The following is a 27005-nucleotide window of genomic DNA, read 5'->3' as shown; positions in this document are numbered from 1 at the left end:
CTAGCAGTGACCTGTGATCATAAGAAAGACATACAGGATGAACAAATCCAAAGCAACTCACACAAAATGCTGGAAGAACCTAGCAGGTAAGGCAGTACCTATGGAAAGGAATAAACAGTTACTAACGTTTCAGACTGAGCCCCTTTTCCAGGACTGGAAAGGAAGGGGGAAGACAACAGAATAAAAAGGTGGGGAGAGGGGAAGAAAAATAGCTAGGATAGCGAGGAGAATAGGTAGTGTGATGGCAGGGGTCAAATGTACCTCTGTTGGACCCAGAGTGGCCACTGCGCTGCCATCTTACTGGAATACATCCATCTATGCTCAAGCAATAGCTGGGAAAATTGTGCTTTATTTTAAAGATTAACGATAAACATTTCCAAAAAGTTTAATGCCATAATCATGAGGCGCTGTGTCTTTTGAAGTTTATTTTGTTCATTCGCAAGGTCCTTTCTTTATTCTCTCCGCATCAACTTGTAATGAGCTTCTGGTAGGTTCCGCAGTCGTTCAGCAGCCTGGAGGTAAGAGGATAATTTAGTCACAGGAGCCAACAGAGGAATTAATGTAGCAATTTAATTCCAGTACGATTTCGCCCTTGACAGGAGCGTAACAAGGAAGTACAAGTTCCATTCCCTTCTCCAGCAGTAAACATCCAGGACAGATTTTGTTAGGATGGCTGATCAATATAATTATGTAACCTCTGCAAACCTACAGCCGATCTACTTAGGCAAGTAGATCACGCAGGAAAAAACAGTCGAGGCCACATGCAGCATTAGCTGTGGCAATACAACACGCATTTCAAAATGATTTTAAAGTTGGAAAAAGGCCAGCAATGTCATGAAGGATGTCACCTACCCTGCTTATGGACTAGTCGTCTCTCTCCCATCAGGGAAGAGGCTCAGCAGCTTCCACACACACCAGTATTACTAGACTCAAAAACAGTTACTACCCCCAAACCATCAGGTTGATCAACACCTCCAGCCACCAACCCACCCCACCACCACTACATACACATCACCTGGCATACATGATCGATCTATGTACAGTATGTATATGACAGTTACTTGTACGCTGTGTTTTATAAGATTGCTTTTATATTTACATTTATTGTGTATTTTTATTAAGTTCTTTATGCTTATGTTTTTTTGCTGCATCTGATCTATATTAACAATCATTTTTTCTCCTTTAAACTTGCATATTGAAGAATGACAATAAACTTGAAACTTGAGATGTTGAATTTTGAATCATACTGTGACTCTCCTTTCTGTGTCTGAAACTTTTTCTTACCCATGATGCAATTTAATTGAACAGACCTGAGTATTGCTGATCAGCCTTTTATATGAAAGTTTGTCAAGTGCCTTCTAAGAAACCATACTAACGACATCAGCTGCATTCATTTCATCAATCTTTAGTGTTACCTCATCAAATATGTTAGTCTTACACAATTTACCCCCCAAAAAATTGCTATTTTCCTTTATACTCAATTTGATCTAAATTTATCCCTCTCAACTAATTCTACCCTGTGTTTAGGCAATATTTCATACTTTATAATAGCTTGTTACATAAGAAAAATCCTCCTTTTGTTGTCCTTTACACTCGTGTACTGAAGACTGACAATAAACAATCTTGAATCTTGAAAATCCACCAGATTTTGGCATTCAGAATAGAGAAAAGCTCCATGCAGGCTCTCTACTCATTGTTGCCATCAGGAAGGAGGTCCAGGAGCCTCAGCACCCATACTACCAGGTTCAGGAACCCCTCAACCATCAGGCTCTTGAACCAGTGGGGATAACTTCACTCAATATTACTCGCCCTATCATTGAACTGCTCCCACAGCCTATGAACTCACTTTCAAGGACTCGTCATCTCATGTTCTCAATACTTATTGCTTTTAAATTATTTTTTTTCTTTTGCATTTTTACAGTACAGTCTTTTGCACACTGGTTGTCCATCCTGTTGGGTGCAGTCTTTGGTTGATTCTATTATGTTTCTTGGATTTACTGAGTATGTCTGCAAGAAAATGAACTTCAGGGTTGTATATAGTGACACATAAGTAATTAAATAATAAATTTACTTTGAATTCTGCACTTTGAAACACCCTTCCCGATGTAATATCATCTGCTAAATTTGCATCAATTTGCCTTGTGCATAAGGGTCCAGGTAGTTGATTTAGAAACTGTAATTGCCCTTTGTAGTTTAACATCTTATTTAATTAAATGCAGAAAATGAGGGAAGAACTCAGCAGGTCAGGCAGAATCTGAAGGCAAAAAGGTGTTAGCATTTCAGATGCTACCTGACCTGCTGAGTATTTCTAAAGAAACAGAGATGCTGGAATCTGAAGCCACAAACAACCTGCTGGTGGAACTCAGCAGGCTGAGCAACATCTGTTTGTGAGAAGGAACTGTGGACATGATAGGGTGAAATCCAAGATCAGTACTTCTAGAACTTTTGAAAAAATATTTCCGTTTTACTTTGGATGTTCAGCATCTACAGGTTTTTACTTTTAGATAATTGCTTCCTCTACTTCCATTAAAATTCTGATAACATTCTCCTAAAATTCCAGTTTGTGGTATTTACAATTCCAACTAACTTATTATCGTTTTTACCTCAGATTCAACTCAAATATCTGCAGCTTCATACTGGACAGAACTTTGCTAACGTTGTTTGAAGTTTAGGTACAGCAGATTATGTTACCTACTATTTGGGATTTTACTTACAAGGACATCCTTTCAGAACAGAGATGAAGAGGGGTTTCTTTATCCAGGGGTTGGTGAATCTGTGGAATTCATTGCCACAGACAGCTGTGGAGGCCAATTCATTGGGTATACTGTGGCGACCCACTTTCTGCGCAGGCGAACCGGCTCACAAATAGCCAGCGCGCAGGGGGAGACTTTGGTAATGCACCTCTGACGTCATTTCTGCCTGGAGAGGGTGGGCGCTAGGGATTAAATGCCAGTGCTGCGAAGTTTGAATAAACTAGTTTCGAAACGACTTACCGACTTGCGTGTCGTCTCTAGCTCTGTATGTAGTACATCGCTACAATACAGTATTTAAAGTACAGAGTGATAGGTTCTTGATTAGTAAGGACGTTAAGGGTTATGGGAAGAAGGCAGGAAAATGAGATTGAGGGGGATAATAAATCAGCCATAACAGACTGGCAGAGGAGCCTCAATGGGCTGATTAGCCTAATTTTGCCCCTGCGTCTTATAAAAATAAAGGACATTGGCATGGTAGAACTCTTTCACCCATACGCATGTTTCTGTTAACAAGACTACTAACATAAAGAAACCCATTTACTCCTGAGAATCAATCCCATTACTTTAAATGCGACTGAAAGAAGATGCGTGGATTTACAGTTCCTATCTGTGTTTCCAATTTATCCAGTGAGACCTTTAAAACAATCACTTCCTTTAAACTCTTTTCCTCCCTTTGAGCACTGCCCTTGTTTTTGAGCCTTTATATGCTTTTAAATTACTAGTTTTACTTTTAATTCTAGTTCTTAACTCAAAATAAAATCATGTCAGCTGACTGGGGAGTGGGTAGAGGTCAAGATTTTAATCCAGTGGTAATGGACTAACATTTTTATATAAAATGGTGAGAGACATGAAGGGAATGCTGGAAGAATGTGATGTTTCCATGGACACATGATGTTTCCATGGGCCTGCCTCCTTTTCTCTTCTTGGTTGCAGAAGGAAGAATTTCTTAAAGGATTCTTACTTGGCTGCTTTGGATCTTCCAAATGGTGTTCAAGGTGGTGTCAGGGCTAGTGATCGGGACCACTGCTTAATATTGCAAGAATTCCCAACCTTATGTTCATGGAACTCTTGCTTAATGGTATTGGTCCATGGCATAAAAAAGGTTTGGAAGCCTTGTAAGAGTTACCAATGGTTCAGTGCATATGCTTTGATGTGATATCATCCTCACCTGTTCGGGCGTGAGATCTCTTTGGGCCTGAGCAAGCATCTCATACCCAACCATGAATTTCTTAATTGTTGCAGAACGTAACAGTGGTGGGTAGTAGTGTGCGTGAAGCTGCCAGTGACGGTTGTCATTGAAAGACAGCTGCCCTGTGGGGGCTCCTGTTAAAACACAATTATTCTGTTAGAATGTAACAATGGCCAATCATATCCCGCAAAATCTGATAAGAAAGGGGTCCATGGATCCCAGGTTAGAAACCCCTGAAGTAAACACTTTAGTGTCCCACGATCATCAAGATTAGTGACATGAGGGCAAAAACTAATGTAATATTGCATTTCTTTCACCTTGTTGAAATGACTGATTTCTGGTAATGCAATGAGGTTAATTTTACAAGTTCAAGCATGCTAACAATTACGAGATAAAATGCTTCCAATAAATCAATGACTAGCTGGAGTCATAATTAAATTCTATCTGTACTTTAACTTTGCCTCATACATTCTGCTTTTGCTTAAGTTTCAGAAGATTGGCCTATGTCATTTCAACATTCTGAACATCAATTTGTAGACAGAAAGCAATTACCGTAGATGTCGGATTATAAGCCGCTACTTTTTTCCCACATTTTGAACAGCTTTGAACACTGCGGCCTTTACTACGGTGCGGCTAATGCATGATTTTTTTTCATGCCGCCAAAAACATTTTGCCTCGTAACAGTAGACCAATAAAATTGATGAGTAGTTCACAGAGGTCCAATGAAATTGTACGATAAATCAAGCGCACTTTCACAATTAAATTATTGTAAATCAGTCATTTGTACTCACCCTCATCAACATGGAAAACACTCGAAGAAAAGCATTGTGCTGCCTTTATGGCAGTTATTTAGTTTATAATATTTTCGCTTAGTAATTCATTTGTTAGTATTTTCTAAGTTAGAAGTGTTTTAACTATATTTGTTTTCTGTACTACATCCCGGGATGCTATGACGTCACACCCGGTTTCGCCGCGTCTTGTGGGAAATATACCGGTTTGCGATAAACGGGAAGGCGGGGGGCGAGTGGCGGAGCCAAAACGCTGCTTTTAAGTTAAAGGCGATCAATAACTTTTCCTGGTAGGCTGCAGTATATATATTTTTTACCAGTCGTTAGGAGATATTGGAATGTTGTTCAGTAAAAAAGTATACGCAACGTATATTTAAAAGTAGCCGCGTTACAGGCACGGTTCGAAAAAAAGCATTTGCAATATGTATTTGTTTATGTTACCATATGGATTTAATTAAAAGTTAAAAAATCCTCACGTGTAATATCTTTCTGTGTAAATATCTCATATTACAACGTGGGACACCTGCGGCCGAAAATCCGGTGCGGCCTAAAATCCGGTGCGGCTTGTACAAGTACAAAATTGATTTTATTTCTAAAATTAGAGCCAGCGGCTTTTAATCAGGTGCGCTCTGTAGTGCGAAATCTACGGTAATGAATAACTACCACAGTAAGAACCATTTAAAGGTGTACACAGGAGCACAACAACTAGCAGAGTGGGTTTCTTTTTTAAGTCAGTGAGTACTGAAGTTCTTAGTGGCAGAAGTTATTCCAACTTATGGCAGTCAGTTTGTTCTTGATCTATAATCGAAGCAATTCACCTCTCCTGGCCCTCAGTTACAAACTACACCCCAATTTAAACTTGGGATGGATAGAGAAACAGATCTGAAAGTGACTTTCAGGGTGACATCCACACTATCCTCATAGAGCACAACAGCAAAGAAACTTATCAAAGAAACAGCAAAGTTCAGCTTATCAAGTTCATGCCGAAACATTATTCTGCCTCGCCCCATCGACCTGCACCTGGACTATAGTCTTCATACCTCTCAATATCCATGGACTTAAATGTTGTCATCCAACCAGCATCCACCAGTTCCACTGGCAGTTCATTTCCCTTTCACACTGCTCTCTGAGTGAAGGAATGCCCCTTTAAGTTCCCCTTAAACATTTCATCTTACGCTCCTAACCCATGACCTCTAGTTCTAGTTTCATACAACCTCAGTGCGAAAAGTCTTAAATATTCCATCTTACGCCCCTAACCTATAAGCTTTAGTCCTAAGTTCACACAACTTCAGTGCAAAAAGCCTGCTTGCATTTACCTCCTCACAATTTTGACCAAGTCTCCCTTCATTCTTCTACTGTCCATGGAATAAAGTCCTGAACTGTTCAACCTTTCCCTATAACTCAGGTCCTCAAGTCCTGGCAACATCCTTGTAAAATTTCTCTGCACTTTTTCCAATCTTATTGTTATCTATCCTGTAGGTAGGTGACCATCTTAGCTTTCAAGCCTCATTACATCTCTGCAAACAGATCTTCATCTGAAATGGCAGGAATAATGAGGAGGGACAAGTGGCTGTCAATTGTTCTGAAGCTATTAATGGAGAGAATGAAGCATTTCTTTTTGATATAAATACACAAAGGTTGTGGACAAAGCAGTCCACTTCATCAACACCAACTACCCCATCCACACCCAAATAAAGGTAGGGCAAGGAATTCCAGGATTCATACCTAGCAATAATGAAGGATTGGCTTTTGAATGAGGATGGCACGACTTGTTGAGTACTCCAGTGCTCCGATTGCCTTTGTCATTCCTGGTGGTAGAGATCAAAGGCTTTGGAGGCGGTATCCAAAAAGCATGAGTAACTGCAGTGCTTTTTGTGGATGGTGCACACCGCCGTCGCCGTGCAGTGCTGGGGCAGGGAATGAATTTGTTTCTGGCAGGAGATGGGTGTTGATGAGGTAGACTACTTATATACTTATGGTGTGTCAATCCATGGCCTCGTTTTGTGCCAAAATTGGCAACACTCAGGTAGGAGGAGCAACATCTTATATTCCATCTGGGTAGCCGCCAACCTGATGGCATGAATATTGATTTCTCCTTCTTGTGAATAATCTCCACTCCCCACTTACTCTATTCCCCTTTCCAACCTTTCACTCCTTCTCAACTGCCTACTTCTTTCCCCACATCCCCTCCTCCTTCCCTTTCTCCTATTGTCCACTTTCTTCTTTCTTCTCCAGCCCTTGACCTTTCCCACCCACCTGGCTTCACCTATCACCTTCAAGCTAGCCTGCCCCCATCTTTTTATCCTGGCAGCTTCCCCCTTTCTTCCTAGTCCTGAAGATGGATCTCAGCCCGAAACATCAACTGTTTACTCTTTTCCATGGATGCTGCCTGACCTGCTGAGTTCCTCCAGCTTTTGTGTGTGTGTTGCTTATGATCTCCAGTTTCACTCCTCTAGTCAAGTGCAGGGTATTCTATAACCTACTGATTCTTGCCTCATAGATGATGGAAAGGCTTTGGAAGCAGTTACTTGCTCGGGATATCGGGCCTATAAGCTGCCTTTGTAGCCACTGTTTTCTCGGTTGAGATTTTTAAAATATAATTATAGAGTGGTACAGCCCTGTGTCCTTCCACATCTATGCTAATCGATGCTAATCCCATTTACCTCCATAGGGGCCACCTCAATACCCCTAGGATGTTGTTGATAGAGGACTCAACAATAGAAATGCCATTGAATATCAAGGACAGACAGTTGGAGATGCTCTAATCTCTTACATATGTTGAATGCTACTTGCCATTTCTTGGTCCATGCCCAGATATAGCCCAGATCTTGCTGCAATTGAACAATGTGCAGCCACTTCCCATCTCCTGATGGAGTGAAGCCCACTGATGAGGCAGCTCGGCCTTGGCCTCTGCCCTGAGGAACTCTGCAGAGAAATCCCACAACTGGCGTGATTGACCTTCATCAACCATTGCCAGTTTCAAAGCAGTCACTCGCCTCTCACTTCTGGAATTTGGTGGAAGAAGTCACCAAGATTATCCCTCACTCACAGGTAGGTCTGTCAGCATTTAGCCAACCTGGTCTTTAGTGATGCAAATTCATTGCATAAGTCAGACCATGTTTGGAGTGGTGTGAACAGTTTTGAGCTCCTTATCCAGGAAAGGATGTGCTGGGATGGAGAGGGTCCAGAAGGTTCACAGGAATGATCCTGGGAATGAAAGGGCTTCATATGAGGTGTGTTTAATGTCTCTGGGCCTGTACTTGCTGGAGTTTAGAAGAATAAGGGAAAGCTACTGAATAATGTGAAAAGCCTATGTATATAGTGTGGATGTTTCCTGTCGTGGGAGAGTCTAGGGCCAGAAGGTTCAGCCTCAGAATAGAAGGATGTCCCTTTAGAAAAGAAATGAGGAGGAATTTCATCAGCCAGCGGGTGGTGAATCTATGGAATTCATTACCAGAGGGACAGCCATAGAGGCCAAGGCTTTGGATATTTTAGAGCAGACGGTGATAGGTTCATCATCTGAAATGGTGTCAAGGGTTATGGGAGAAGCCATTAGAATGGGGTTAAGAGGGAAAATCTATCTGCCACGTTCAAATGGCTCGATGAGTTGAATGGTCGAATCATGTTGCTATGTCTTATGGCACATGGAAGCAAATGAGGCCCTGCTAACTTTGGACCCAGTCAGAGATGGTTTCCCTGATATACAATGACACAACACTATTTATGTAACCCATCTAGAAATGTGCCAGGATTGCTACAGAGTTAACAAACCCCATCCTGCTTGATGTAAGCATTTCGCCATTTGGCCAAAACCCAGATTTATAAACAGATGGTGGGCAACTGTACAATGCGACAAGGACTTAATTCCTATTTAACCCTTTGCATGCTCCCATTTTGTTAGGGGAAAGGTGATAAGACTGAGGATTCAATGGAAAATTGCATTCATGAAAAGAAAATTAATCTTTCAGATAAACCATAATAGTTATGGTGTAATTTAATAGTCATTGGCCAAATCAACTTTCGAATCTTATAATAAATTATAAAGAGAAATACTTATTTAAACAGTCTCTGATTGACTGTACTAATTGAAGAGAAAATTATGTTATTGGAATGAAAATCACCTTATCCATTTTCATTTCCAAATTGAAGCACTTATCCAAAATTAACTATCAGACATTGAATGGTCTTCATGTTTCACCAGCCAACAGCAGAGGAAAAGTAATTCAGGCCTAGAACTAACATCTGCAATGCATCTAAAAGTATTAAATCTAAAATAATGACTGAAAACCAACTCCAAATTGTGAATACCAGTTAAAGCTTACTTCATTAAAATCATTTTCCCCATTCTCTTCTCAATAGTTGTGTAACCTTAGATCAATACATTAAGATTCCCTTCTTATCTAATGAAAATCAGACCTATCAATTTACTTGTGAGATATTCCAGAAGATGGTCTGGCTTAGATTAGAAAACGGACATCTTTATACGTACTTGGATCACAAATTTCATTAGGTAATGTAGTACTTGAGGCACCTAACTCAGCGTAAACAGTAACATGATAGTAGTCTGCTTTCACACATTGTTCACTGCAAAATTTAGTTGACCTTACCATGCCATCCCATAGAGTAAGGAAAAGAGACCTCAAATAGATTGTCATACTTAGTCAGGAGTCTTTTCATAATAGAAGCAAGACCTAAAATGTAGAACCAAATGAAATAAATTAGTTCCAGTAATACTGGTCTTTTAGAAACCTCTGAACACATACCACACCAGCATCGAATCCAGCAACACACTGCACATTGGGTGTTCGTCAGTCTTCTTTATGTCTAGGGTTTCATTGATTTTATTGTATTTCTTTGTTCTACTGTGAATGCCCACAAGAAAATTAATTTCAAGATAGTATACGTTTAGATATACATACTTTGAGAATAATTTTACTTTTAACTTTGAACATATGAACTTTAAAATGTTCCTCATTTTAAAAAATCCCTCATTCCTCACTTCCTCTTCTACTTGAAACTTCCTTCAACACTTTAAAATCACTACATGTCCCTGAATTTAGTCACATCATTAATGACTCCCGTGACTTCACTGCCTAAGTCCCCTCTGCCATCCGATTCCTAAATGGACGTTGAACCCATGAACACTACCTCACTTTTTAAATATATATTATTTCTGTTTCTGCACGATTTTTAATCTATTCAATAACATATACTGGAATTGATTTACTTATTCATACATTTTTGCTCCTATATTGTGTATTGCATTGAACTGCTGCTGCTAAGTTAACAAATTTCACATCACATGCCGGTGATAATAAACTTGATTCTGAAGCCCTGCAGTCTGGCAATTCTGGCCGAAATCGCTTCACCTTTCTGTCATCTTTGAAACATACATCAATACCATTCTCCCTGACTTCATAATAAATCATTTGTGGAATGTTGTTAGATTTTATTTGATAATGTTCCAGTGTGCAAGTTGACACCACTTTGGTAGGCTGGATCTCGAACAGCAAGATGGAGTACAGGAAGGAGATAAAGAGCCTACTGGCATGGTGTCAAGACCACAACTTTTCCATCAATGTCAGCAAAACCTGACTTCAGAAAGCATCAAAGAGTATGCGGCTATCTATGTATCAATAGTGCTGAGTGGAGTTGTTTGAGAGCTTCACGTTCCTAGATGTAGTTATCACCATAAGCCTGGCTTGGTCCAACCACATATACACAATGACCAAGAAAGTGCCTCTTTTGCCTCGGAAAGCTAAGGAAATTTTACACGTCCCTGCTACATGCACGATAGGAAGCATCCTATCTGGATGTTCGGTATGGCAATACTCTTGGCAAGACCAAAAGAACTGCAGACTTGTGGACACAGCCCAGTCTATCATGAATACTTGCCTTCCTTCTACTGACCCACCTACACCTCCTACCTCTTGGAAAAGCAGGCAATGTAATCAAAGGCAGCCCCCCCGCCCTAACAATGGTCTCCATCATGCAGATAATACAAAAGCTTGAAAACACGTAATAAACACAAAATGCTGGAGGTCAGGCAGCAGCAATGGAGAAGTATAAACAGTCGATACTTAAAAACACCAACCATCAGGCTCAAGGACAGCTTCAATCCTGCTATTTTAATAGTCTTGAACAGACCAGACCTCCTGTACAATAAAGATGAGTGCAGTCCTTGTACCTCATTTGTCTATTAGCACTGCACTTTCTCTGTAATACTATATTGAGCATTCTGTTATTGCTTTTCCCTTTGCTCTACCTCAATATACTAATGTTTGGAATGATCGATCACTGCATCACAGTAAATGTGACAACAATGAAGCATTTATCCATTGCCAAAGTTTTGTGTTCAAAGCTCTTTTTAAATGCAAGATTTCCAGCATCTGCAGAGTCTCTTGTGTTTGTGCTTGCTAAAGCAGAAAATGAACTGTTTATAATAATCTGTGATGATACTGCAATATTTTAAATTAAGGTATTCACTTTCTTCTTGATAAATATGATATGTAGAATCGGGTTTAGTATCACTGACACGTATGGAGAAATTTATCTGTTTATGACAGCAGTAAAGTGCAATACATAAAAAACAAACTATAAATTACAACAAGAAATATATATAAAAAATCATATTAAATAAATTGTGCAAATTGAGGGCAAGGGATTCAGAACAGTATTTCATAAACTGATTTTGCTTGCTCCCCATTTTACAGAGAAGTAATGAATTGTTTGTGCTTCTATTTTCTTTACTTTTAACATCTAATTAAAGAAAGAAATTTTAGCAGACAGGAAGCCCATACATGGATGATAGCCTGCTTTAAATTCTTTCTACTCACAATTAAGCATAGTTAAAAGTTGTGGCATTTTATATGTATCACATACAATAAAAGAAGATATCTTACTCTCCCTTTCTTTATCAGACAAGTCCTGTAAACGGAGTATATGTCTTTTTGGAAGAAGTAGTGTCTGAAAAGGCCATGTTGCCCAATATGGCACGATGACCAACCACTCTTCATTTTCAACCACAATTCGTTCCTTCAAAAACAAACAAAAAAAAAATGCCATTAGAGGCATTTTACAGCATTCAAATGTTTAAGCCTTTAGTAGCTCTTCATAGCTGAACAACATTCATTAGGAATACAAAAATGGTAGAATTACTATATTAGCTGCAAAGACAACTAGGATATTTTTATGCAGCTGGAAATGGAAAGCAATTGCAAAAGACCCAGGTAGGAGATTTTAAGTAGATTCTCAACTTAAAACATTTACCGTAGCTTATGTTTCCTATAGTGGGTGAGTCTAGGACCATGGGGCACAGTCTCAGAAAACAAGGATGTCCCTTTAGAACAAAGATAAGAAGAAGTTTCTTTAGCTACAGGGTGGTGAATCCGTGGAATGTGTTGCCACCGACGGCTGTGAAGGCCAAATCATTGGGTATATTTAAAGTGAAGGTTAATAAGTTCTTGATTAGTTGGGGTGTCAAAGGTTATGGAGAGAAAGCAGGAGAGTGGGGTTGAGAGGGATAATAAATCAGCCATGATGGAATGGTGGAGCAGACTCAATGAGCTGAATGCCCTAATTCTGCTCCTATGTCTTATGGTCTTTTGGTAATTGCATCCATGTGAGTTTTCTGAGTTTCACTTCTTATTCCATTGACCTTTCTACGATCCACTTAATGGCCCAGATTTTACAGTAGTACTGATGGTAACACTAACCAGGTGTTCGCCATCCTTAATCTGTCAAGCTGATGGCAACATTGGAACTTCTGTGTTCAAGTACAGAAATGCTGAAGCTGCTCTAAGCAGTTTGTCTTTAGGATATATTTTGCTATTAAAACCAACATGGAATTCAATGAGGGACCATCAACCTGGCCTAATGGCCCAGTACTCATAGATGCAACTGAACCTAGGATACTGCACTAAGTACAAGGAGACAACCAGAGTATTTTTATACACCTGAAGATGGAAAACAACTGCAAAAGATTTAGGTAGGATACTTTAAATATATTTTTAATTTTAAAAAGCTTTCTATAGTTGATTAATTTATAAAGGCCTCTAATTTTTTTGTCAAACCTTACTTTTGAAATCTGACTTTAAAATATCTTAAATTAACAAGTCATTAACATGTTTAAATGATTTTCTTGGCTTTAAAGACATTAAAATATTTTTAAGAGTTCAAATGTTATTTAAAAGACTTATCCTGATGTTGCCGATGGGATTAGGCTTGACCACAACAAAAGTCACTTTTAAGTCTACAGAATGGAGTCACATCTACAGGCTGCTGTGGGAGAATTCCCCAATGCTTTAAAACATAGAACATTACAGCACAGTACAAGCCCTTCAGCCTGTGATGTTGTGCCCACCTTTTAAACTATTCCAAGATCAATCTAACCCTTCCCTCCCACGTAGCCCTCTATTTTCTTTTCATCATTGTGCTTAAGAGTCTCTTAAATGTCCCTAATGTATTGGCCTCTAGTAGACTGTTTCATGCACTTACAGCTCTCTGTGTAAATAACCCACCTCACATCACAGCTATTCTTTCCTGCAATCACCCTAAAATTATGTGTCCTGGTATTAACCATTGCCACCTTGGGAAAAAATGCCGACAGTCCACTTGATCTATACCTCTGATCAGCTTATACACCTCTATCAAGTCACCCTCCATCCTCCTTCGCTCCAAAGAGAAAAGCCCCAGCTTGCTCAACCATTCGTGATAAGACCGGCTCTCTAATCCAGACAGTTTACTCTGGCAGGTGAAGCAGGGAGTAGAACCTCTGCCTCACAGCCCGGGTTCAATCCAGTCTGCGTGAAATTCGTACATTCCCCCCGTGACCAAATGGTTGCTCCAGTTTCCTCCCACAGCCCAAAGATGCGCTGGCCAGTAAACTAATAGACAAATGTGAACTGCCCCAGCTATGTGGTTAAATTGCAGAATCCGGGGTGAACACAAAAAGAGTAGGATTATGATGGGATGGTTGATGGCCAGCATGGGCTCGAGGGCTGAAGGGCCTGCTCCTGTGCTCTGTCTCACTATGATTGTGATTGTTACCATGGTCAGCCCCGGGGCGCCACTGTACGTTTAATACAGCTGGATTAAACGTAGGGAGCGTGGCATCAGATTAATAGCAAGCAGTATGAAACCAAATTCCAGAGATCTCCCTGCAGCATTGAAATTAATCAGATTCAACATTGAAGTTTATTTATCATTTCTACACTACAACATAGAGTGAAATGCGTTGTTTGTGTAAACAACCAGCACAACCCTGGGGTCAGCTCGCCAGTATCCCACACATTCTGGTGCCAACACAATGCTACACAGAACACAACAAGCGACTCCCTTGTCTATTCGTCCCTCCCCACTGATCCCCCTCTTAGCACTTAACCTTGCAAGTGGAACAAGTGCTACACCTGCGCCTACGCCTCCTCCCTCACTACCATTCAGGGCCCTAAACAGTCCTTTCCGGTGAGGCGACACTTCACCCGTGTGTCTGTTGGGGTCATTTACTGTGTCCGGTGCTGCCGGTGTGGCCTCCTGTATATCAGTGAGTCCTGACGTAGATTTGGAGACCGCTTTGCCGAGCATCTACTCTCCGTCCGCCAGAACAAGCGGGATCTCCCAATGGCCAGTGGCCACCTATTTTAATTCCACTTCCCATTCCCATTCGATATGTCCATCCATGTCCTCCTCTACTGTGTGATGAGGCCATAATCAGGTTGGAGGAACAACACCTTATATTCCATTTGGGTAGCCTCCAACCTGATGGCATGAACATTGAGTTCTCAAGCTTCTGATAATGCCCCCTGCTCCCCACCCCCCTTCAACATTTCCCATCCCCTTTTCCCTCTCTCACCTTAACTCCTTGCCCACCCATCGCCTCCCTCTGGCACTCCACCCCTCCTTTTTCTTTCTTCCATGTCCTTCTGTCTCTTTCACCAATCAACTTCCCAGCTCTTTACTTCATCCCTCCCCTCCAGGAATCACCTATCACCTGGTGTTTCTCCCCTCCCCTCCCCCTCCCCTTTAAATCTACTCCTCACCTTTTTCCTCCAGTCCTGATAAAGGGTTTCGGCCTAAAACGTCGACCATACTTTTTACCATAGATTTTGCCTGGCCTCTGAGTTCCTCCAGCATTTTGTGTGCGTTGCAGGCAATTAAACAACAACAGCTAAAAGGCCCCGCTCCTCTCTCCCACCCATCACATTCACAATCATCTAACCCCAAGACAGGCCACTTTCTTCAGCCTCAAGCCTCCATCAGATGTGGGCTCTGACATGATGGAAACTTAACTAATTCAATGCTTCAGCCAATTCATTGTGACTTGGCGAACTTTGGTGAAGTAGCCCTTGTGGGAAATTCAGAGGCATCAAATGCATAAATGATATAAGCACAAACTCATTATTTGTCTACTTCTTATACTGTATATATAGCATATGTACTGTATATAAGTTAAGATGCATTCTGCATTGAGTTGGAGTTCACAGTTAAGCAGGGAGCAGTGCTGTGTATTTAATAGATCAGTAATACTTGAGTAATATTATAAATATGTTGCTTGATTAAGCATTCTTTGTTGTTTAAATAATTCATTATGGTTATATGTATAAAGTACTTGGTTTCCTTAAGGGAAAATCTTGCCTGACAAATCAGTTAGAATCCCTTGAGGAAAAAACAAGCAGGATAGCCAAGGAAGACTCGGTGGATGTTGTATACTTTGATTTTCAGAAGGCCTTTGACAAGGTGCCGCACATGAGGCTGATTAACAAGATAAAAGCCTATGGTATAACAGGAAAGATACTAACATGTATAGAGCATTGGTTGATTGGCAGGGGGCGAAGACTGGAAATAAGGGGAGTCTTCTAGTTGGTCTAGTTGGAGTTTATGAACATTGATTTTTCAGACTTCCAGTAATGCCTCTCCCCTTCACCATTTCCCATCCCCCTGCCCTTCTCTCATGTTATCTCCTTGCCCGCCCATCGCCTCCCTCTGGTTCTCCTCTCCCACTTTTTCTTCTTTCTTCCATGGCCTTCTGTCTCTTTCACCAATCAACTTCCGAGCTCTTTGCTTCATCCCTCCCCCTCCAAGTTTCACCTATCGCCTGGCATTTCTCTCTGCCCTCCCCCCACCTTTCAAATCTACTCCTCACTATACCCTCCAGTCCTGCCGAAGGGTTTTGGCCCGAAACGTCGACTGTACTTTTTTCCATAGATGCTGCCTGACCTACTGAGTTCCTCCAGCATTTTGTGCGTGTTGCTTTGTTCCTGTCTCTTATGGTCTTACAGTATCCTTTGACAAGGAGATACAAGGGACTGAAGATGCTGGAATATAGAGCAAGCAAATGGCAGAAGGAATTCAGCAGGTTAAACAGCATCTGAAGAGGCAAGGAAACAGCTGAAGTTTCAGGTTGAGTACCTGTATCAGGGCTGAGAATGTAAAGGGGCCTGAAATAATGACTGTTTATAACCCTGCACAGATACTGCCCAACGTGCTGAGCTCCTCCAGCATTTTGAGTGGGATGGGTGAGAAAGGGGCTGTCAAACACCAGGTGGATCCAGGTGAGGAGGGATTAATCTCATGTATAAACCGCTGAATTTCATTTACTGTAACGTGGTCAAAAGTATTGTGTAAATTCACAGCACATGCATGTGGAGATTCTATTAAATTGCAAGCTTCAGAGGTATCACAACAAATCTCCACCAGATACTGACCATTTACAATAGCGTATCAAAGCGGCAGTGCCTGGGTCCAAGAGCAAGGAATGATATGTTGTTTGGCCAATTTAAGCGATGGGCCAGATTGAAAAGGTCCACGTGTTGGAGCTGGAGAAGAGGGACGGGCTGGTGTTCAGCTCGCTGCTTGCTAGGTTTACTCATCTCTGCGCCGAACTTAAGACTGTGGCCTACAACTAACAGGCTCCTGGACCGACTGCAGTGATGGACTGGCTTCGTGGCTGTGGACTCACTTTCATGAACTTCAGTTCTGAATGTTATTTACTTGCCTTTTTTGTTTGCAAAATTTCTTTTTTTTTTCTGCACAATGAATATTTGACGGTCTTTCTCAATGGGTTCCATTGGGGTTCTTTGCTTTGTGGATCCCTATAAGGAGATGAATCTCAAGGTTGTATATAGTATACATACTTCAATAATAAATGTACTTTAAACTTTTTCAACTTTGAAAAGCAATGACTGCAATTTGATTTAAAAGTTTGCCAATTAAGTATGATAATAAGAAGGGAAGAAATAGTTTATCATCCTTAAAAAGACCACGAAGGATGCAAACAAGTCACATTAAGATTGTGGGACAAGGGCCTGTGCTGTGCTGTAATGTTCTATGTTCAAACAAGCATCTTATGCTCCTGCTGGTAACAAATCTGTCATCGTATGGTTGTGAACCAGTTGGCATGAAGCTCTGGTGTTTGGAGTTCAGTTCCGGCGCCATCTGTTAAGGAGTTTGAATGTTTTCCTCATGACCGCGTGGGCTTCCTCTGGGTGCACCAGCTTCCCGGAACTCCCCTCCCCCAAAGACATACAGGTAGTAGAAGTTAATTGATCATTGTAAATTGTCCCGTGATTAGGCTGGGGTTAAATAGGTGGCTTGCTAGGCAGGACAGCTTGTTGGACTGGAATGGCCTGGTCCATACTGTATCTCTAAATAGATAGATAGATGAATGAATAAATAAATAAATACATACATAAATAAATAAATAAGAAAGAAATGGTAGATGTCGGCGGTCCTCTTTCAACCAAAGCTGCTTACAATGGTTTCCGCAGTCTAAAATCAAGGGGCTCAGTAAGATAAAGAGATCAAAAGCAGAAACAGACTGTAGGCATTGATTGTCAAATATGGTATTTTCCAGCATCTTGGAGTCAAAAAGATCACAAGTTTCAACTTGTAATGGTTTTTATTATGCATTTCAATGTTCATCTGTTTAGTAGCTTCTGATCATTTAAAGACCACTATACACTTCATTGAAATGGAATAGTTTTCTGTGGGTTTCTGAGGCGGACTTTACTCTTGTCTGTGTTCATTGAGATGAGGGGTCGCAGTGCAAGCAGTCAGAATATTCACTCACGTACTTTGTGAGTGGCCAAAGTCAGAGACAAACACACTCAGATTAAGTACATCTGAACCTGAAATGTCCACAGTTCCTTTCCCCCTACCGATGCTGCTCGACTAAACTCAAGTTCCCCCAGCAGACTATTTTGTCATTACCACAGATTGGGCATTTCACATCAGAATAAGGTTTATTGTCACAGACAGATGTCACAAAATTTGTTGTTTTGCGGCAGTAGTGCAGTGTAAGTTGTAAAAACATTACTATGCTACAAAGGAAATAGATATTAAGATAGACAGATAGGTAGATTCACTCATTAACAGAACTAAATAGGATTATCGAGGTAGTGTTAATGGTTTCACGGACCATTCAGCGATTTGTGCGGTTTGTTCTGCATTTTCACAAGACAGGTGTGGCACTCTCTTTACATCACCTGTTCTCCACTGCACGCCACCACTCACAGGAGAAAATGAATTCACCACCCAAACATCCTTAAGCCCTCTGAGAAATATTTCCAAAAGAATCAAAATGAAAAGAAAAATTGCTGGAAATGCAGGTATGGTCCATCAGCATCTATCATTACCTGCACTTAACCAATCTGATTCATGTCAACGCGCATTACTGTGACTTACACACTTAATTGCTTACTGAAATATGACTGTCATGAAGCCAATTGAAACTTTTCATCACTGGGTCCCACCTACAATATCTTTCAGTTGTTGAACAATTGAACTACAGAGATTCAGTGAAACAAATAATTTTAAAGTTGCTCACAATCTGCTAACACTGAACAACAGCTAGTTTCTCACACTGCATGGTAAAACTTTAATTACGTAGAAAAATTTTGCTCAATCTTAATTGGACAATGTTCTTCTCTACAAAGCTACTGGCATGGATATTAAGTACGCATCCCTCCCACTTTACAACAAGAAACAGCACAGTTAGGATAAAATCTCACATACCAAATGCTGGAAGTATCAGCACATCAAGCAGCACCTACAGAGGGGAATAAACAATCGCCATTTTGGGCAGAGACCCTTCATCAAGCTTGGACTGTTTATTCCCTGCTGTTGCTCCAGCACTTTGTGTGTGTTTCTCAAGATTTCCAGCATCTGCAGAATCTCCTGTGTTTATGATAAAATGCACATCGTTCATGACTGGGGAGACTTGGCATCGTAGTAATTACCACAGGATCAGTAATCCAGAGACACAGAGAGTAAATTTGAATGCAATAAAAATGACCCATGAAACCATGTCGATTGTTGTAAAACCCATCTGGTTCACTAACGTCCTTTAGGGGAGGATTCCTGCCACCCTTACCTGGTCTGGCCTACGTGTGAATCCAGACCCACAGCAATGTGGTTGACTCTTAAATCCCCTCTGAAATGGCCTAGCAAGCCATTCAATTGTATCCAACTGCTAAAAAGAAAATAATAAGGAATGAACCCAGACGGACAACCCGACATCGACCTAGGCACCGGAAACAACAACTGCAAAACCGGCCTTGTCGACCCTGCAAAGTCCTTCTTACTAACATTTGGGGATTTGTGCCAAGGTTGGGAGAGATATTTCACAGACCAGTCAAAGAAACAGCCTGACATAGTTGTACTGACAGAATCGTAACTTACAGTTAACATTCCGGACTCCACCATCACTGTTCCTGGGCTGGACTGTCTCACCAGCAGGTGATGGCACAGTGGCATACAGTAGAGAGGGAGTTGCCCTGGAAACTCTCAACATCAACTCTGGACCCAGTGAAGTCTCATGGCACCAGGTTAAACAGCGGCAAGGAAATCTCCTGTTGATTACCACATACCCTCCTCCCTCAGCTGATGAATCAGTACTTCTCCATGCTGAGCAGCACTTGGAGGAGGCACTGAGGGTGGCAAGGGCACCGAATGTACTCTGGGTGGGGGACTTCAATGTCCATCACCAAGATTGGCTCAGTAGCACCACCACAGACCAAGCTGATTGGGTCCTACTGGACATAGCTACTTGACCGGGACTACAGCAGGTGGTGAGGGAATCAACAAGAGGGAAAAACACACTCAACCTCACTCTCACCAGCATTTTGTGTATATTGCTCAAGATTTCCAGTGTCTGCAAAATCTCCTGTGTTTATAGCCAATGAACACTACACCAGCCTGGCTGCCGTGGAAGCATCTGTCCATGACAGCATTGGTAGAAGTGACCACCGGACAGTACTTGTGGAGACTAAATCCCGTCTCCAGATCGAAGAAAAGTTGTGTGGCACTACCACAGTCCTAAATGGGATAGACTTTGAATATATCTAGTAGCCCAACTCTGGACATCTATGAAATGCTGTGGGCCATCAGCAGCAGCAGCATTGTACTCAACTACAACTACAATCTGTAACCTCATGGCCCAGCATATCCCCCACTCTAACGTTACCACCAGGCCAGGGGATCAACACCGGTTCAATGAAGAGTGCAGGAGGACATGCCGAGAACACCACCAGGCATACCTCAACATGAGGCATTACCTGGTGAAGCCGCAATACAGGACTACTTGCATGCCGAACACCATAAGCAGTGAGTAGCAGACAGAGCTAAGTGGGCCCACAACCGACGGATCAGATCCAAGCTCTGTAGTCCTGCCACATCCAGCCGTGAATGGTGGTGGACAATCGAACAACTCACTGGAGGAGGAGGCTCCACAAATATCCCCATCCTCAGTGATAGAGGAGCCCAGCACACCTGTGCAAAGGATGAGGCTCAGGCATTTGCAACAATCTTCAGTCAGAAGGGCCGAGTAGATGATCCGGCTCAGACTCCTTCAGAAGTCCCCAGCATCCCAGATATCAGTATGTAGCCAATCTGACTCACTCCACGTGATATCAAGAAATGGTTGAAAGCACTGGATACTGCAAAGGCTACGGGCCCAGACAAAATCCCAGCAATAATCCTGAACTAGCCAAGCTGTTCCAGTACCGCTACAACACTGGCACCTACCCGGCAATGTGGAAAATTGCCTAGGTATGTCCTGTAGACAAGAAACAGGACAAGAACAACCCAGCCAATTACCGGCCTATCAGCCTACTCGCAATCATCGGCAAAGTAATGGAAGGGGTCATCAACAGTGCTATCGTGCAGCACGTGCTCAGCAATAACCTGCTTACAGATGCCCAGTTTGGATTCTGTCAATGGATGAGTGCAGCTCCATCAACACTCAGGAAGCTTGACACCAGCCAGTACAAGGCAGCCCACTTGATTGGCACCCCTTCCACAAACATCCAATCCCTCCACCATCGACGACCAGTGTGTACTATCTACAAGGTGCACTGCAACAACACACCAAGGTTCCTGAGGCAGCACCTTCCAGACCCACGGCCACTACCATCTAGAAGGACGAGAACAGCAGATACCTGGGAACACCACCACTTGGAAATCCCCCTCCAAGTCACTTGACTTGGAAACATATTGCCCTTCCTTCATTGTCGCTGGGTAAAAATCATGAAATTCCCTCTCTAACAGCATTGTGGGTGTGCCTACACCTCAGGGACAGCAGCTCATCACCAGCTTCTCAAGGCAATGGTGCAATTAGGCATGGGCAATAAGTGCCGGCTTAGCTGGCGATGCCTGCATCCCATAAATGAAAAAAAATATTCTCATGCCTGGTGAAAAAGCAAATGAAGAAAACCTTGGATTCAATCAGTAACACAGAACATTGAAGAGTACAACACAGTACAGGCCCTTTACCTTACAATGTGGTACCAACCTTTTAACCTATTCTAAGATCAATCTAATGCTGCACTCCCACATAGCCCTCCATTGTCTTTTCAGCCACCTGCCTAAGAGTCTCTTAAATATCCCTAATATATCTCACTCTGCCACCAACCTGTCTTTCACACATCCATCCGTGAGTAAAATACCTAGCTCTGGTATCCCCCTATACTTCCCTTCAATCACTTTCAAATTGTGCCTTCCCACGTTAGCCATTTCTCCCCTAGGAAAAATGCACCAGCTATCCACTCTATCAATGCCTCTTATCATCTTACACACTTCAATCAAGTCACCTTTCATCCTCATTCACTCCAAAAAGAAAAGACATAGTTCACTCAACATTTCCTCATAAGACATGCTCTCTAATCCAAGTAGCATCCTGGTAAATCTCCTCTGCACCCTCTCGAAAGTTTCCACATCCTTCCTCATTGAGGCGACCAGAACAGAACATAATACTCCAAGTGTGGTCTAACCAGAGGTTTATAGAGCAGCAATACCTCCTTTGACTGCGAGAAGCTGAAGGCACGCATTCCATCAGTAAGCCTTTAGAGGATTTTGTTTCCAAGGGAAAAGCGTTCTTGCATTTCAGCAGCAAAGTCAAACAATGAGCAAGGTTACAAGGCACCCAATTACAGACATAATCTGTCCGTTCCACTTTGTTAGCTGTTTCTGACTGAGCACAGAACTATAATGGGTCTGCACTTTGGGAACTAAGTCTGGATTTCATATCACAGATTAAAGAGCACACCATAATTAGTGAGTAAATCAGACAGCAATTTATAGAGAGGAAGTGATACCCCATCCTAAGTTACTAGACAGTTTATATTGCTCTGACCTTGCAAAAATAAAAAGGCACCATTAATCTTGCCACAAGTTTCAACATATTGACTCTTTATTGACTCATTTATGTGTTCAGATTCAGGTTCAATTATTTATCACGTCCATGGAAATATACAGTACAGTGAAGTGTGTTGTTTGTGTTAAGATCAAACACACCTAAAGATGTGCGGTGCAGCCTGCAAGTGTCACAGCACATTTCAGCGCCAATGTAGCATGACCACAATATTCAGCAGAATGCAGAATACGACACTCAACAAAACAACAAGCCACCTTTCCTCTCTTTCACACAGCCACACACATGTTCAGTCCTCCAAGCCCAAGATGGACCTTCAGGCCTCCAGCCTGCTGCCACAGGGCTTCGACTTTCAGACATCCAATCACTCTTTGGGCTTCGATCTTCAATATTGACCACTGGACTAGCCATTGATGGAACACGGAACTCCAGGCTTGAACCCGGATTGCTGGTGCTGTAGTAGCGTTAGGCTAACCACTGCACTACCATACCAATATAAATTGTCTCAATATTTCTGAATGATGATTATCTTGGAAAAGAAGGGTGCACTAGAGAAGGCCATTTGTTAACTACACAAACAAATTGCTGGAAGAAGCAGAATCAAATTTATTGTCACTAACATACTGTATGTTGTGAATTTTGTCATTTTGCAGCAGAATCACAGTGCAAAACATAAAATATACTCTAAGTTATAAAAAGATATATATATATAAAGCTGTTCCAAAAACATTAAGTGCACATCAATCCTTCATCAGGACTGGTGAAGGGGGTCGGTCCAAAACCTAGACCGCTAGACGCTGCCTGACCTGCTGAGCTCGCCCAGCACTTTGTGCATGTTGCTCTGGATTTACAGCATCAGCAAACTCTTTTCTGTTTATGATTTGCATTCATGAACCAATACATGCATTCATAATTCAGTTTTCTTTGATAGACTGTAACCTTGCTATAAGCTCAACTTTCTACCTGAAATTCTGGAGCACATTTCTTTAAGGAAATAAAATACCCTGTTGGTGAAATGTTACTTTGCTTTTCTCCAGTCAACTGACGATATCAGGGTAAATGAGTCCTCTATATGGGAGGGCTACGATCCAGTGCGGGTCAATGGGTCCAGACAGACAGACATACTTTATTGATCCCGAGGGAAATTGGGTTTCATTACAGTCGCACCAACCAAGAATAGTGTAGAAATATAGCAATATAAAACTATAAATAATTAAATAATAAGTATATTATGCCAAGTGGAAATAAGTCCAAGACCAGCCTATTGGCTCAGGGTGTCTGACACTCCGTAAAGGAGGAGTTGTAAAGTTTGATGGCCAGAGGCAGGAATGACTTCCTATGACGCTCAGTGTTACATCTCGGTGGAATGAGTCTTTGGCTGAAAATACTCCTGTGCCTAACCAGTACATTATGGAGTGGACGGGAGACATTGTCCAAGATGGCATGCAACTTGGACAGCATCCTCTTTTCAGACAACACCGTCAGAGAGTCCAGTTCCACCCCCACAACATCACTGGCATTACGAATGAGTTTGTTGATTCTGTTGGTGTCTGCTACCCTCAGCCTGCTGCCCCAGCACACAACAGCAAACATGATAGTACTGGCCACCACAGACTCGTAGAACATCCTCAGCATCGTCCGGCAGATGTTAAAGGACCTCAGTCTCCTCAGGAAGTAGAGACGGCTCTGACCCTTCTTGTAGACAGCCTCAGTGTTCTTTGACCAGTCCAGTTTATTGTCCATTCGTATCCCCAGGTATTTGTAATCCTCCACCATGTCCACACTGACCCCTTGGATGGAAACAGGGGTCACCGGTGCCTTAGCCCTCCTCAGGTCCACCACCAGCTCCTTCGACTTTTTCACATTAAGCTGCAGATGATTCTGCTCACACCATGTGACAAAGTTTCCCACCATAGCCCTGTACTCCGCCTCATCTCCCTTGCTGATGCATCCAACAATGCAGAGTCATCAGGAAACTTCTGAAGATGGCAAGACTCTGTGCAGTAGTTGAAGTCCGAGGTGTAGATGGTGAAGAGAAAGGGAGACAGGACAGTCCCCTGTGGAGCCCCAGTGCTGCTGACCACTCTGACACACAGTGTTGCAAGCGCACGTACTGTGGTCTGCCAGTCAGGTAATCAATAATCCATGACACCAGGGAAGCATCCACCTGCATCACTGTCAGCTTCTCACCCAGCAGAGCAGGGCAGATTGTGGTAAACACACTGGAGAAGTCAAAAAACACAGAAGACAGAATAACAGTTTGGCAAGAACTAGATAGGCTGAAGAGCTTGTTTCTGTGCTGTAATGCTCCATGACTCTATACTTTGTACACTTTTCATATTGTCCATTAAAACTGGACTACTGTCATGACCAATGTGTGTTGAGCCATCCACCATGTTATCATAACAACGTTATTTCTGCTGTGAAAATTGAGCTAAATGAGTGGATCAGATGAACACATTACATCGTTGCCAGCTGGTTTAGAGAGAAAAACCATTATCCAATTAGAGAAGTAATCAGTCCATTCTAATTAGTACTTGATTCCTGACTGAGCACAGGCCAGTTTCCAACAGGCACTTTGGGTGCTAAATCTGGACTTCACATCAGTGAATAGCTAGGTTATGATGAAGTGAGAAGTTAATTAGTTTATCAATGTAGCCATAGTATAGAAGCAATTTCTTGTTATAAAAAGCAGATAGTATCTGATATTCACATACACATAACCCAAAATAAGTCAGTAACACTCAAAAGCTGACAGGCAATAAAGAAACACTGCCTCAGAATTAACTCTTTATCTGCCTGTACCATAAGACCATATGAGCAGATTGAGGACATTCGGCCCATTGAGTCTGCTCTGCCATTCAATCATGGCTGATTTATTTTCTCTCTCAGCCCAATGCTCCTGCCATCTCCCCATCAATTTTGGCACCTTTACTAATCAAGAACGTATCAACCTCCGCTTTAAATATACACAAAGGCTTGGCTTGCACAGCCATCTGTGGCAATGAATTCCACAGATTCACCACACCCTGGCTAAAGAAATTCCTCCTTACTTCTGTTCTAAAGGGATGTCCTTCTATTTTGAGGCTGTGCCCTCTGGTCCCCTCCCCCACAGTTAGAACCATCCACTCCACATCCACTCTATCCTTTCGATTCTCAGCCCAGTGCAAGACATAAAAATGACTCTAAGTTACAAAAAAGTCATGCAAAAGAATAATGAGGTTGTATTCATGCTGCTATAAACACAGGAGATTTTGCAGACACTGGAAATCTTGAGCAACATGCACAAAATGAGGGCCTGAAACATTGACTGTTCATACCCCTCCATGGATGGTGCCTGACCTGTTGAATTCCTGTAAGTGTTTATGGGCCATTGAAAAGAGCGGAAGAAGCTGTTCTTAAAATGCTGAGTGTGGGTCTTCAGGCTCCTGTACCTCCTCTGTGATGGTAATAAAAAGAAGAGGGCCCCCACCTTATTTATGTAGATACAGCTCTGTGCAAAAGTCCAAGGCACTTTAACATAACACACCCAATAATCACTAGTGCAGCCAGTTGGTTCTAGGAGTCATATAATCAGTTAAATGGAGACCATGGTGTGCAGTCAAGGTGCTTCAATACATACAACACGCTGGAGGAACTCAGCAGGACGGGCAGCATCCGTGGAAATGAACAGTCAACGTTTCGGGGAAGGGAGAGAGGAGGGAACAGAAAACACCAGAGAGACATTCTATAACGACCAAAAGACCAATTGTTTGGAATCAAGTGACCTTGCATGGTATCTCAGGGCTGGGTGTGTCTGTACCTGTGCCACCCCTTCCACCGCTCCTTCTCTGCCATCTGTCCCATACCCCCCCCTCACCCACGCAGCACTCTACCCTCACCACTCCCAACATCTTTTAATCCTGCCAGATTTACCAACTCGCTCTCTGCTCCACGTTGATAAATATAGTACTGTGCAAAATCCTTAGGAACCCTAACTATATAGCTACATATATATATATTATACAAATATCTAAGACTTTTGGACAGTATTGTAAATATAATATACTGATAATATATAGATAACTAAGCATTCAGTATTTTTGTACTTTACTGAAGGATTGCTGTACTAAGCAGAAATAGAAAGCAAAACAATCAAAAGGCCTGTTTCAGATGGTTACAGCATCTTGTGCTTTGGTCGGCACACACACATGCTGAGAAGGAACAGCTGAGGTAAATTGTGACGTGTCTGCAAACACTAATAGCCAAGTGAGCACAGTTAAATCAGAACATAATGCCCATTTTCAAGGGATGAAAGCTTGTATTTATCTGGACCCTTACTCATTCTGTGCTATCACAGGGCAAATTCCTTTGGACTTATCATGAAGAAAAAGTTAACATTTATTTCATGAACAAACATCAAATCCAAGAAAGAAATGTGAAACAGACCTTCTTTTGAGACTCTAACTTTGCATACTCCACTAGCATTGGCGCTCCATGGCTGTTGAAATAGTCTCGTTGTGTCCGATCAGCTAATCTCGGTTCATTAGGAAGAAAGCTACTAGCCCACACCTAAATGATATAAAACAAAACACCCTTGAGAATAGGACACTAATAAAGTTTAAATAAGAAACTTCATAGTAAATCTGTCA

At 41.9% G+C, this 27005-nt stretch overlaps 1 protein-coding gene across 4 annotated transcripts in view; it reads right to left on the bottom strand.

Moving 5' to 3' along the window:
- Nucleotides 1-332: 332 nt before the first annotated feature.
- galt (galactose-1-phosphate uridylyltransferase) overlaps nucleotides 333-27005 on the bottom strand; it is a 62366-nt gene continuing 35693 nt past the window's right edge. For all 4 annotated transcript variants that reach the window (XM_073064249.1, XM_073064250.1, XM_073064251.1 and 1 more), the window contains exons 8-12: nucleotides 26803-26925; nucleotides 11633-11765; nucleotides 9338-9421; nucleotides 3922-4076; nucleotides 333-512 (exon numbers count right to left, since the gene is read on the bottom strand). In XM_073064249.1, the coding sequence (XP_072920350.1) occupies nucleotides 453-512; nucleotides 3922-4076; nucleotides 9338-9421; nucleotides 11633-11765; nucleotides 26803-26925 (555 nt within the window). In that variant the 3' untranslated portion in view covers nucleotides 333-452. The remainder of the gene's footprint in view (nucleotides 513-3921; nucleotides 4077-9337; nucleotides 9422-11632; nucleotides 11766-26802; nucleotides 26926-27005) is intronic.

The sequence above is a fragment of the Hemitrygon akajei genome, chromosome 13 (assembly GCF_048418815.1).
Source record: "Hemitrygon akajei chromosome 13, sHemAka1.3, whole genome shotgun sequence".
In the NCBI taxonomy this organism is placed as follows: Eukaryota; Metazoa; Chordata; class Chondrichthyes; order Myliobatiformes; family Dasyatidae; genus Hemitrygon; species Hemitrygon akajei.
Note: the sequence above shows the minus strand (reverse complement) of the source record. Positions and strands in the feature narration are given on the sequence as shown.